This window comes from Macrobrachium nipponense, chromosome 39 (assembly GCF_015104395.2).
Source record: "Macrobrachium nipponense isolate FS-2020 chromosome 39, ASM1510439v2, whole genome shotgun sequence".
Taxonomy (NCBI): Eukaryota; Metazoa; Arthropoda; class Malacostraca; order Decapoda; family Palaemonidae; genus Macrobrachium; species Macrobrachium nipponense.
The window spans coordinates 33,695,785-33,710,044 of NC_061099.1; the positions used below are offsets into that span (position 1 = coordinate 33,695,785).

At 37.7% G+C, this 14,260-nt stretch overlaps 1 protein-coding gene across 1 annotated transcript in view; it reads right to left on the reverse strand.

Moving 5' to 3' along the window:
- The window catches only part of LOC135210407 (WD repeat and FYVE domain-containing protein 3-like), a 41,071-nt gene extending 27,128 nt beyond the window's left edge, over positions 1 to 13,943 (reverse strand). Inside the window, exons 1-7 of the mRNA XM_064243310.1 lie at positions 13,938 to 13,943; positions 10,612 to 10,777; positions 9,921 to 10,111; positions 9,503 to 9,756; positions 6,522 to 6,660; positions 6,035 to 6,214; positions 752 to 916 (exon numbers count right to left, since the gene is read on the reverse strand). Coding sequence (XP_064099380.1) covers positions 752 to 916; positions 6,035 to 6,214; positions 6,522 to 6,660; positions 9,503 to 9,756; positions 9,921 to 10,111; positions 10,612 to 10,777; positions 13,938 to 13,943 — 1,101 coding nt within the window. The remainder of the gene's footprint in view (positions 1 to 751; positions 917 to 6,034; positions 6,215 to 6,521; positions 6,661 to 9,502; positions 9,757 to 9,920; positions 10,112 to 10,611; positions 10,778 to 13,937) is intronic.
- Positions 13,944 to 14,260: the final 317 nt, after the last annotated feature.

Consider the following 14,260-nt stretch of genomic DNA (forward strand, 5'->3'; position numbering starts at 1 on the left):
ATGTACAGACCTTCAAATCAAAATCCAGTAATTAAAATATTGCATTCTGAAAAAATGACTCAAATTCAAATGACAATAATTTGGGTTATCTAAGAGTAACACCATACAGACTGCACCTAGGCAGGGCTAGATTCAGGGTGTTCAATTCTCTGAGAATTTCATCACAAGAGTTACTGTAGTTGATCATTAGGTAAACTAACTCAAACAAATTTTTTTAGCTTATGCACCCTTGGATGCATAAAATAATCAATGCTTCAAACCGAACAGGAAAGTGTTGCTAGAATGAAACTTGCTTTTATGTAGCTATATAATATATGAGTATCAAATAAGCACAATTTAAAAATGTTTCATTAATATTGTCTAAGTATCTGTTTCCCTTTATATGGAGCAAGCAAGTCAATATATCTCCTAGTCATGAGTTTGGCCTTCTCTGAGTTTAGCCCTGACAATAATAATATGTAACCATCAGACTTCATGTGGTATGATTCTTTTTAAACTGGTGCCAAAGCATTGTTTAGCATATTATAAGCTGATCATTCAACTTACAGTGATTTGTCTCCTCCACTTTTGAATAAATGAAATGGAATTCTTGCTGACTACATAATCCTGCTGACTACGTTTCCATTTCCATACACTATTTACATAATCATACAAATACATTTCAAAGTAAAGCACTATCTAATTAGTACACAAGAGTATAAAGCATTCATGTAATACATGCCTTAAGTAGTTATCATGTCATGTTTCTTACCTGCAGTCTGAGAAAATGTTGTGTGAAAGGTTCCATTCGTACAAGGTAGGAGGACACAATCATGGCTGAAGAATAATGAGTACCATAATGATAAGGCGGCGTTTCTCCTGATGGATCATCCCATTCCCGGTAACGCTTCTCAAATTGCTCTAACCTTTCTGGTGTCTGAAAAAATAAGCACCACATGTCATATAAACCCAAATTTACAATTTCAAACTCATATGAAAGACATAGAGCATCTAAATCTAAAAATGAGCATGGGTGATTGTAATGCACTGATTATATTTAGAGGATTTACTATGAATAAGTTGATGGTGATTCACTTTTAAATATGATTGTTTCATTAATACCTTTTTCTATTTACACTAGTTAGGAATGAAGCCAGAAATAAATTGTGAGTTCTGGCATTGCCTACATTGCTAAATTAGTGATGCTGCTTTTCTTTGTAGATGTATGTACACTTCAGTGTATGTACACACTGAAAATTAAATATATTTCCCATGATCTGACTTCCCTTTTCAGACTTTTTTTATTCTATGATAAGAAAGGTTATAACATATTGACGAATATTGGTAAGAAAAATAGATATAGTACAAAGTAGTAATACACAGCTGGAGTTCATACTCCCAGAAGCCAGCTCAAAATGTAAGAGGTGAAATGTCTACTAACAATACTTGCTGCTGTGACAGATCTGAATACGATACAAGAATAAATCATTGTAACAATGACAATTTTTCTTTTCTTTAGTTGTATAGTTACAATTTTATCTATGTGCAGTATAATTCACACACTTCATTTAGAGGTCATATGAAGGAGTTAAGATCACTGTTTGGCTAATATTCATGGCTGGAATGCATTTATTATCATTGCATCAACTGGAATACAGCACAAAGGGCTATGTGAAATTTGGCTAATCTCACGTTTCTCAGCCTTTCCTTCAACAAGGTATTACTAATAAGGAAAACTTATAGATAAATCTCTGAAATTATGTGCTCTACTTCTAAGAGGTCTGGATAAACTAATCCTTTACATAATAATAATAATAATAAATGTGGCGCCGTGGCAGAGTGGGTTATGTCGTCAATGGACTGGTTAAGCAACATTGGGGCTGGTCAGTCGTTGGATGGGTGACCGCTCTCCTTGGGGTTGATTCCTTGGGAAAGGATCTTTACCATAATTTCCTCAGTCTACTCAGCTGTAAATGAGTACCTATTCCTGATGGGGTAGGGTCCAGCTATGGGTTAAATAGCAAAACTCAGCAATGATGGAAAGAAATGAAGGATTACACAACAACCACATAATGGAACCTCTGACAACAGAGGAGCTTCGTCCGGCAGCCAGGTATTCAGCCCAATTAAAGGTAAGACGGTCAGGTACTTGCAGGTCATCATCCAGCAACTGACCACCACAATGACAGTAAGCAAAAACCAGACTGGAGCTACAGAAGCAAACCAGAGGAAGAAATGGACTAGAGAAGAAAATAAGGAAATATGGAGATGCTACATCAGAAGCAACCCGACGGAGAGAGGATATAGAAGAAGGTTGGTCAACATCTGGAATGAGAGGAATAACACCCTCCAAACAGAGTAGAGGCTGGCAAACCAAGACCAATAAGAAACTGAGAAAAGAACAGGCTCTACCCAACCGAAAGAGAAGAAATGGAAAGGGAAATGACACATGGCAATGAATTACAAGAAGATGAACTGAGAGACAATGCCACAGAAGACGACAGGGATGATGAGGTATCAAACAACGACACACGAAGAAACACCGACGAAGTAACAGAGAGGACGGAATGGGTAGAAAAGATTAGACAATGGATGGAGCCAGATAGAGAGAGAACAAAGATCCCCTCCATGAAAGCCTACAACACCAAGGAATTAAGGGAGAAAACAAGTGAGGTCAATGAAATAATGGGAATAATACACACAACCAGTATCACACAAACAAATAACTTGGCATATGCAGGAGCAAGATTAGTAGCAGAACTGATGGGGGATACAAACACCAACACCACCAACACAACCAACCCAACAGAAACCAAAACAGCAACTGCTTTGGAAAAGGCACCTGGAAAAGCAAATCATGGAGATGGGATCTGACTTGAGTAAACTGAAAGAGATGGCAGAAAAAAGGCTAAGAAGCAAGAAAAGAAGGGAGGAACTGAACGAGAAATACAAAGTACAGGAAAGGGGACTAAACAACACAATAGAAGATGTAAAACAGAGGCTTAAGGCCAAACCACATAAGATCCAACGGTACGTGAACAGGAATAAGGGATACCAACAGAAAAAACTATTTGCAACCAACCAGAAAAGACTATACAGCCAACTAAGAGGGGAAGACAACCACAAAGAAATTCCTGAAGCTGAACCAAGTAAGAGACTCTGGGAAAACATACGGAACAATCCAGTATCACACAACAAACATGCAACATGGCTCCAGGAAGTCAAGGAAGCAGACACAGGGAGAATAAAACATTCACCGAGATCACGACAGACACAGTCAGACACCAACTAAAGAAAATGCCCAACTGGAAAGCCCCAGGTCCCAATGAAGTCCATGGATACTGGCTCAAAAACTTCAAGGCCCTACATCCACAAATAGCAGAACAACTCCAGCATTGTATCACAAATCATCATGCACCCAAATGGATGACCACAGGAAGAACATCCTTAGTACAAAAAGACAAGAGTAAGATAGAGCCAGTAACTACAGGCCTATCATCTGCCTACCAATAATGTGGAAGTTACTAACAGGTATCATCAGTGAAAGGCTAGAGGAGACAAAAACCATCCTCCACCAACAGAAAGGATGCAGAAGGAAGTGTAGGGGCACAAAAGACCAGCTCCTGATAGACAAAATGGTAATGAAGAACAGTAGGAGAAGGAAAACCAATCTAGGCATGGCATGGATTGACTATAAGAAAGCCTTCGACATAATACCACACACATGGCTAATAGAATGCCTGAAAATATATGGGGCAAAGGAAAACACCATCCTTCCTCAAAAATACAATGCGCAACTGGAATACAGTACTTGCAAGCTCTGGAATAAGACTAGCAGAGGTTAATATCAGGAGAGGGATCTTCCAGGGAGACTCCCTGTCCCCACTACTCTTCGTAAGTAATCCATGCTTTCCCATGACAAAAGTACTGCACAAGATGGATGCTGGGTACCAACTCAAGAAAAGAGGCAACAGAATTAACCATCTGATGTTCATGGACGACATCAAGCTGTATGGCAAGAGCATCAAGGAAATAGATACCCTAATCCAGACTAAGGATTGTATCTGGGGACATCAGGATGGAGTTTGGAATAGAAAAATGTGCCTTAGTCAACATACAAAAGAGCAAAGTAACAAGGACTGAAGGGATAAAGCTACCAGATGGGAGCAACATCAAACACATAGATGAGATGGGATACAAATACCTGGGAATATAAAACACCAAGAGATGAGGAACACGATCAGGAAAGAATATAAAGAGAGGATATAAAACACCAAGAGATGAAAAACACGATCAGGAAAGAATATATGCAGAGACTCACGGCGATACTCAAGTAAAATCTCAACGCCGAAAATATGATAAAAGCCATAAACACATGGGCAGTGCCAGTAATCAGATACAGTGCAGGAACAGTGGAATGGACGAAGGCAGAACTCCTCAGCATAGACCAGAAAACTAGGAAACATATGACAATACACAAAGCACTACACCCAAGAGCAAATACGGACAAACTATACATAACACGAAAGGAAGGAGGGAGAGGACTACTAAGTATAGAGGACTGTGTCAACATCAAGAACAGAGCACTGGGGCAATATCTAAAAACCAGTGAAGACGAGTGGCTCAAGAGTGCATGGGAAGAAGGAGTGATAAAAGTAGACGAAGACCCAGAAATATACAGAGACAGGATAATGACAAACAGAACAGAGGACTGGCACAACAAACCAATGCAAAGATAATACATGAGACAGACTAAAGAACTAGCCAACGATGACACATGTCAGTGGCTACAGAGGGGAGAGCTCAAAAAGGAAACTGAAGGAATGATAACAGTGGCACAAGATCAGGCCCTAAGAACCAGATATGTTCAAAGAACGATAGATGTAAATAACATCTCTCCCATATGTAGGATTTACATCTCTCCCATATGTAGGAAGTGCAATACGAAAAATGAAACCATTAACCACATAGCCATCAAATGTTCAGCACTTGCACAGAACCAGTACAAAAAGAGGCATGATTCAGTGGCAAAAGCCCTACACTGGAGCCTGTGCAAGAAACATCAGCTACCTTGCAGTAATAAGTGGTACGAGCACCAACCTGAAGGAGTGATAGAAAATGATCACACAAAGATACTCTGGGACTATGGTATCATAACAGATAGGGTGATACGTGCAAATAGACCAGACGTGACATTGATTGACAAAATCAAGAAGAAAGTATCACTCATTGATGTCGCAATACTATGGGACACCAGAGTTGAAGAGAAAGAGAAGGAAAAAATGGATAAGTATCAAGACCTGAAAATAGAAATAAGAAGGATATGGGATATGCCAGTGGAAATTGTACCCATAATCATAGGAACACTAGGCACGATCCCAAGATCTCTGAAAAGGAATCTAGAAAAACTAGAGGCTGAAGTAGCTCCAGGACTCATGCAGATGAGTGTGATCCTAGAAATGGCGCACAAAGTAAGAAAAGTGATGGACTCCTAAGGAGGCAGGATGCAACCCGGAACCCCACACTATAAATACCACCCATTCGAATTGGAGGACTGTGATAGACCAAAAGAAAATATATATAATAATAATAATAATAATAATAATAATAATAATAATAATAATAATAACAACAGTAATAATAATATAATGAACTCTACTTAAGGTTCCACATGATTATCTTCACATCGGGATATTACTCCTTCTTTTACCACTTAAGTGGTATGATGTATTAAAAGGCTAAAGGCTAACTATATAGAAATGCAACTTTAAAATATACACATTATCTAATCTTTTAAGCATTCCATGAATGTCTGGTTGAATATAACTAAATTAAAAATATCACTCATTTCAACAACAATAAATTTACAACTATGTGAAGATGGTATATTTGCAAGTGAAAATTGATATTTTGATATTTGATACTGAAAAACTGTTTTGTTCAAGTACTTTAAACCACTTTGGAAAAATCTATGTCAATAACCATAGGGGCATACCAAATTCTAAAACAGGAATTTGAAACAAATATTCAATAAATGATAAAAAACTTGACCAACCTGAGCGCCCATTGGCTTAGAGAGATCCCTGAAGGTCAATGAATTAGTCAGATCAAGTTCCTCAGATGCATAATCAGCAAGTACCCAAGGGAAAATGGGATACTGCATCAGGTCATTATAGGAACGTCCAGCAAGGGTATTCAAATGCATGAGGTACTGGAAGTTGCTGATCTCACCACGCTGCATGAAATGACAAATTTTTAAACAATTTGTATTTTTCATAACTAACAAACCTGAGGTCTTAACATTAGTATAATCTATCTTTTCTCTGGGTGAGCCCAGTGTGTGTGATCTTGTAGGTTTGTATAAGTTCTGCGAGACCAGGGAGGGTTTTGCCTCACCAATGAAGCTTTATTTGGGATCTCACAAGAAACAAAGGAAATGCCCTGGAGCGAGTGGCAGTAATTTCTATTATTAAAATGGTACTGTGGATCACTAAAAACAAGAGAATACCATGCACAAGTGTTGATTTATAAAAAATACTTACAACCCATCTATGGGTAACTGAAGTTTCTCCAATTATAGAAGAAAACAGACCTCCAGCTTGCTCAACACTAGCTGATCGCCTCTGACCCTCAACAGACTGCTGTGCATTATCGGCTAGGCCTGTACAAACCATCATTAGTCTGGAAAGAGAAACCCCACCTAATCAGTTTCATATATTAGCCTGTAAATACCTGATTCATTAAAATACTGAGCATAATGAAAATGAACTCATACAGTCAACATAATTATTTACAGGCAATGTCATAGACATGAAAATAAGATCTATAAAAAAAATTGAAACAAAATTTCTCTCTCTCCCCCTTTCAACAAAATATACTTAACCATTACAAAATTATATTGTTCACAAAATCCATACCGCACCTCAAGCCTAATAACGTAGTGTGAATAATCTATGGCCTAAATAGAACCCCAGGTCAACTGAATAGTAAATTTTATGTGTCCATTTTAACAATCAGCAGAAGAAGGACATGCCAGGGAACACCCTCTGAGGATCCTACAGAGGAATCAGGTCACCTATGACTTACTATGTACTACATTATCATCAATAAGTAAACTCATTCTTTGTTGGAGACACTACACTTGAGACTGGAGGATAAATAGATGGCTGTCATATTGAAACACAGAAGTTAAACTGTCCTGAAAGAGACATAGCTCCACCCTATATACAGTTCATCATACTCATAATCAACAGACCTTGCAATTACTCCAGAGGCAAGGAGAATGAGTTTTACTATTTTCTCAACAAATTTTGTTTCACATACACAGACTATTGCATCAAATAGCCTTTATGCCTCAACAAAAAGTACTACAGCATCTGGCTACATGCAAAAATGGCAAAGAAAACAATGGTTATCCTATCTCACTACCCATGCGCGCACTGAAATCAACATTACCAGTTTCGTATTCACCGACACATTTTAACACTTCTAATATTTATAATGTACCTCTTTGATAACCGCCTTCCATACTTCCTACAATTATTCTAATGTGACTGGATTTTAAGGTGGAAACTGTAAATTTGAGCCTGTCGCCCACACATGCATATTGCTTGCTCTTCAAACCCCAATTTTGTGTAAATGATAAAAAAAAAAAATCTCAAAATAGTCTTACTTATTATTTTATCTGGAACTAGCTACGACACTTACCTATTCAGGGATGGATATATATACCAACATACACTTTTTTAAACCCCAAGAGAAGACGCAGGGAATCCATTCTGTCATCAGGAGAAATTAAAAAACATGCAGTTTTTCCAAGTCTTCTGCCAGTCATCTTATCAATCTCAAGAGAGATATTTGAGATCATGAGCAACACCTCTCCACTACAATATGTTTATATGGAACTTTGGAAGATTCAGATCCAAAGACTTCTTTCAGCTTGCTATGGCCAACCTCATGTCCAGCTTGTTTTAAGCCATTCCATTCCATAGGGACCCCACTAATGGGCTTATCAAGGTGCCGATCGCCACTCATCAATCTAGCCCCTTTAAAGACAGACACTATTACCCGGTTTGTACATGGAAGCCTATGCTTTTCTTCTGTCTGGCCTCATTAAATTTTTTCTGGACAAAGATAAAGAATCTACAAACCTCTACATCACTTTGGCAAAACTTTGGCCCCAACAGAAATTGTCCAGACCTTTCAGCCACTTGGTAGATGTTCCCAAGAGTCTGCTCTATGGGAGAAGCTTCTATGACAACCACACTTCAAGAAATTTCATTAGATCCTCAAAATGCTAAATCTTCAGGTATGGAAATTATCATGCAAAGCCTCACTCATAGATGAGTCTTCATGGAAGCTGCCAAAGTGACTACGTAATTACTTCCAAAGAACAATCTATCTCCAACTTTTACTATTCAAGTCAGTTGTCTGGCTCATGATCCTTCCAAAGCAAATACTACCATTATAGCTGTCTCCAGCTCTTACAGCAGAGTAAAAATTTCTCAATGTCAGCCATCAAAGGGCAAACACCCATCTCATCTCAAGTTTACAAGCTTTTGATTATATTCAGAAGCCTCTCTAGTTACAAGGAATGACATGCTAACTCTTTGAGAAAGAGGTAACACCAAAGACATCAAATTTCCTTGCAGGATCTCTCCTTTGCCTGAGGAAGTTTGACAGGAATTTCATACAAGCCTTGAGATTAACATTCTTGGAAGATCATAACATACAAATAACTTTGTATCTTTAACACTTCATCCAGTATTTGCAATTTTGCCATTTAGTGAAAAAGGTGGGATCATGGTATGGTGCAGACATGGGAAACGAATAAATGAGAGATTACTTTATTTTCATAATTTTTCCCTCAGGTTTTCTTATCGATCAACATTGGAATTTGTCAAAAACAGGTTCATTATCATATAAGAAAAGTTACCATTTGTAGTTACTCAAATTTTTGGCTCTGGAAGTATATTTCATTTAATATCATTTCTAGTTTGTAGTTATAAAAACACTGAGTGACATGTATTGTAAAAATAGTTCTTCATCTTTTAGACTGAAAATCAAAGTGAAAATTACATTAAATTATTGGAATATTTACCGCTGATATGTTTTGTTCCGTAGCTTTCGAGGCAGTGCAAGTAGGTAGTTTCTTCCATCAGAAGAAAATATTTCCAAGGCAATTGGCTGTAGCAGGTATCTGTAACAAAACAATAAATCGTTTGCTCAAATGAAAATATTAACAGCCCTTCAAGAATAAGGTTTATGGTTCTTTAAACAGTATATCCCTCAATCAGGTTCACCTAATTCTATAAAGCTGAACTAATCAATGAATACTAAAATCATAAATTTTCAAAATAAAATTTATCATCTGGATAATTACCTATAGTCAAAGAGAGCTTACATCTCCTCACCTATCAGCATGGAGATATAAGCTATTTTTAGCAGTAGATATGATTCACTCCAAATAACACTCTTAATCATTTTTGAAATTTTTTAACTCAAACATGGGAGATGGACAAACCTTCGTTGATGCACTTCTCGTATCTCATCATAATTAAATTTGGAACATGAGTGGTGTTCAAGACTTGGGGAAGGATTTGTAGAAGGTATTATAGGTTCATGAGTGCCTTCTGGAAGAGAAGCAATGTCTCTGATTTCTCGACACTTGAGTAGCGTGAAGCCATCTACAATATAGAAATGCTCTCGACCAAACAAAAGCAAACCTTCTATAGTATCCAGACCTTGTATTCTTGCACATCGGAACATGTGACTGATCTAGAGAAAAAGAATGCCATATATAATTAGAACATTACAGCTTGTCAAGCAAGACTGAATTTTAAATATCATTGCTAATCAATATCATTATTTATGGAATATTTTACACGAGCTATTGGAAGCTTGTGATAACCACCATACAACATGTACAAAGAGAGTCTTGCCTTCTCTCCATAATCTAGCAATCTCAGTAAAGTCTGATTATCAGGGTTATGAGAATCATCTGTTGGGGCATTAGTGTCCTGTCCTACAGCATCACCAATATCCAGTGCATCCACATCATCCTCAGCCTCAGACACTGTGCGTGGGGTTAAGTTGCCACTTTTAACTATTGCACCTTGCAGGCCTTGCATGTCTGTTCAAAATGTAAAAGAAACACCATTATTATGTCAGCCTCTATCAATTAAAAATTAAGAAATATAACTGTATCACTTACATATCGAAAAGCTTACTCTTAACTGCTGATTATTACCATCCAACAAAAGTACACTGGTATGATATTATTATTAAAATAGGCTATTTCTATTCCTACCATACTTCATACACTCATATAAATTTAGAGCTGCCTGGTCACTTGGGAGTTGAGATAAAATATAAGAAAAGAAGGGTTGTGTATGCTTTATCACCCTTCCTGTTAGTCTTCTTCCAAATGGATTATGGGGAGGCTGGGTGGGTGCAATGATGGCACAGTCATTCAACAGTTTTGGATAATATTTTTATGAATGTTCTTTTGAAATGATTATGGGTATGATTGTGATTATAAAAATGGCATGGACAGTATTTCATAATATGAACACATGAAATGCTTCTGAGAAACCTTAATAACAAAAGCTCTTCAAGAAAAATAGCGCCTACCTATGTCACCCACTTCTCTGCCAGCAAAGTTATCAGTGGGAAGATTAGCTATTTCCTCCTGGACAACTGGTTCCTTTTCTTTCACTTCCAGTTCAGTTAATCCTTCAGGTCTCCTCTTGTCTTCATATTCTTTACTATCAAAACTAGTGGCCACTTTGTATTTGAGCTGTTTCTGTGAAATGGAGGGAAAGATTCAAAATTATCCATTTTAACCCTTAAACGCTGAATGGTATAATAAAAATTGTCTCCCGTATGCCGAGGGGGTCTCGGAGTGAGTGCCGAAGCGGAAATTTTTTTTTTTTCAAAAACTCACAGTGCGCTTAGTTTTCAAGATTAAGAGTTCATTTTTGGCTCCTTTTTTTGTCATTGCCTGAAGTTTAGTATGCAACCATCAGAAATAGAAAAAAATATCATTATCGTATATAAATACAGGCGGTCCCCGGTTACGACGGGGTTCCGTTCTTAAGACGCGTCGTAACCCGAAAATCGTCGTAAGCCGGAACGACGTTCTTGAAAACATGTCCACAGGGAAAATTTCACTACTAATTTGCAATTTTTCTTAGGGCTTATCTCTAAAATTATCACTAATTTACTTTTTTCATGTGCAACACTGTGTATTCACAAATTACTGTATATTTTCATTAAAATACAAGAGAGAGAGAGAGAGAGAGAGAGAGAGAGAAAAAAAAATAACTCCTTACAGTTTCAATAGATTGAAATGAGTCTGTAGGCAACTTTTTCCCCCTCCCATAAACACATATATTTCTCCAGAGAAGAGAGAAAGAGAGGACTGTGCAATTATGTTTGTCTGTCTATCAATTCTTTTGCTGAGAGCGAGAGAGATAAAAGGAAGAAGAAATAGAAACACCAAATGTATGACAAGTATCTTGTGGAAGGCAGAGAGAGGAGAGAGAGAGAGAGAAGAGGGAGGGAGAGGAGAAGGGAGAAGATAGAGGAGAGACGAGAGAGAGAGAGAGAGAGTTGTCCTCACAGTATTTAAAAGAGAGAAATGGAATGATTATTGTATTTAAAATACTCAGATATGAATTTTGTACTTACAGTTAATAAGTATTATTATTGGAAAATATTAATGATAAACTTATTACATACATGTCCATGAAAATGATCTCATCTCAGTAAGAGAGAGAGAGAGAGAGAGAGTAGAGAGAGATAGAGAGAGAGAGAGAGATGAGAAGTGAGAGAGAGACGAGAGAGAGAGATGGAGAGAGAGAGAGGAGAGAGTAGAGAGAATACAAAAACCATTTAAATTCGTTGCCCATTGTATGGCTTAAGCTCGAGTGCACTCGAGTTGAGTTAGGGAAATTGATACAGAAAAAGACAAAGGGAAGAATTTTCTTTTGAAATTAGTTATCGTATTATTACTACTTCTATTATTATTATTATTATCATTATTATTATTATTATTATTATTTGAAAAATATAATAAACATAGCATCTACCATAAAAATTCTCTCATCTCAGTAAGAAAGAGGAATTATCCTTACAAGTGAAATGGAAAGGTCATTTTCATCTCTTTAAAATACGACCATTATGAATTTCGTATTAAAGTTTTATTATTATTATTATTATTATTATTATTATTATTATTATTATTAAATAACTGAAATTATCAATAAACATTTTACATACTAGTACCATCAAAATTCTTTCATCTCGGTAAAAGAGAGAGAGAGAGAGAGAGATAGTGTTTGTTTATCTCTCTCTGTTCTCTCAAAAAAATACTTATAACGCTTCCAGCGAAAGAGAGGGATTGAGTTACCACAATGACATTATTATCTTGTGTGGCAAAAGAGAGAGAGAGAGAGAAGAGAGCGAGAGAGAGAGAGAGAGAGAGAGAGAGAGAGAGAGAGAGAGAGAGAGAGAGAGAGAGAGTTAACCTTAATTAAAAGTGACATGGATAGATTAGTACGTATTGTATTTCTTTAAAATACTATCACATATGAATTTTGTAATTACAGTTATTATTATTATTATTATTATTATTATTATTTGAAAGTATTAAAAACAAATAGTACAAGTACATAAAAAATCTCGAGTCTCAGTAAAATGAGAGAGAGAGAGAGAGCGGGGGGAGGGGGAAAAATTTCAGGACCACGTCATTGCAACACTGCAGCTCTTCCCCAACTCTTCCCCCTCGGGCTGTCACAGAACTTGATATACTGACAGTTTAGTACCTGCATCTGAGGAAAAGGTTACAGAGAAGACTGGGATTTCCTTCATTCTTCCATAATTTTTTAAATATAAGCTAAAATCTTACTAATTCACTATGGTATTTTCTTTATTGAATTGATATTATTGCTGTATAAATTAATATTAATATTTGAAAATAGTAAATCATTTCTTTATCATACAAAAAAACATACATCTTTGTAGTAGTAGAGAGAGAGAGAGAGAGAGAGAAGAGAGAGAGAGAGAGAGAGAGAGAGAGAGAGAGAGAGAGAGAGAGAGAGAGAGAGAGAGAGAATTATTATTTTTATGGAGATACCGAGTTACTGACAGCTATAATGAAACATTGTAATGTAATATTAAAACAGAAGAAGAATTCTAAAAAATACATATGTATTTGTTGGCTTCATGATCGCAGTCTGATTAATATGACAATTTGTCGAAAATTGCATTTTTCCTAACTATACAAACCTGAGGTCCTTTAACAATAGGAAGGTAACTAGCGGCAGCTGGGACGGTCGTAAGCTTCGAACACAAGGGGGAGAAGAACGGTAGTTAACTGCTTTCGTCGATCGTGCGCGCGCCCCCAGCGCGCCCGAGAGGTGAAGAATCACTTTTGCTTTAGGCCCATGCAAAAAGTTGCAGAGTGGAGGGGTGGCATGAGGTGGGACTATATGTAAAGGACCTCAGGTTTGTATAGTTAGGAAAAATGCAATTTTCGACAAATTGTCATTTGTTCCGATACGTAATACAAACCCTCGGTCCTTTAACAATAGGAAGACTCACTTCTTGGTGGGAGGAATCTGAGTCTTTTTGGTGAACAGACTGGTGTTCGTCCAACCCTGGAGTCTCTCCTGGTCGTAAGAGCAAGGGAGGGATCCAAACCACCTCTGTCGATTGATCGGGGTGTGCACCGCAGGATCAATGGTCAGACCTCTGGGCCAAGTACTAAGAGAGAGGCAAGCGTATCTCTTCGTACCAGCAAGCAAGAACTTGTTCCTGTTTGCAAGAGACAATCATAAAATGATGGGTTTGTCTCAAATTGGCATCCACTTCCTCCCCCTTGTTGGAGGAAGTGGTGGATATTTACTCCTATCCCTACTGAAAGGGATAGGATGGTGCTCTATTGAGTAGCTCACCTGCATCTCGTCCCTTACCCAGCAAGGGTGACGACCGTGTCCCTCTACCCAGAGGTAGAGGGAAGAAAAAGATGGGAAGAGGAGCCAGTCACACTCATTCCTCATCCATTCTTACGGTCACACCAGGACTCGATGCTGTTCAGCCTGCGAGGGTCTGGGTTAACTACACAACGTGTTGAGCAACCACCACGGTTCCCAAGGAAAAAGATCCAAGGACCTGTGGGCAATATCCCGAAGGTAGAAGGAGGTGCATGCGGTCCGGTTGGACCAGGCGCCTGCCTTCATTACCTGCGCCACGGAGAAGTTCTTGCGGAACGCGAGAG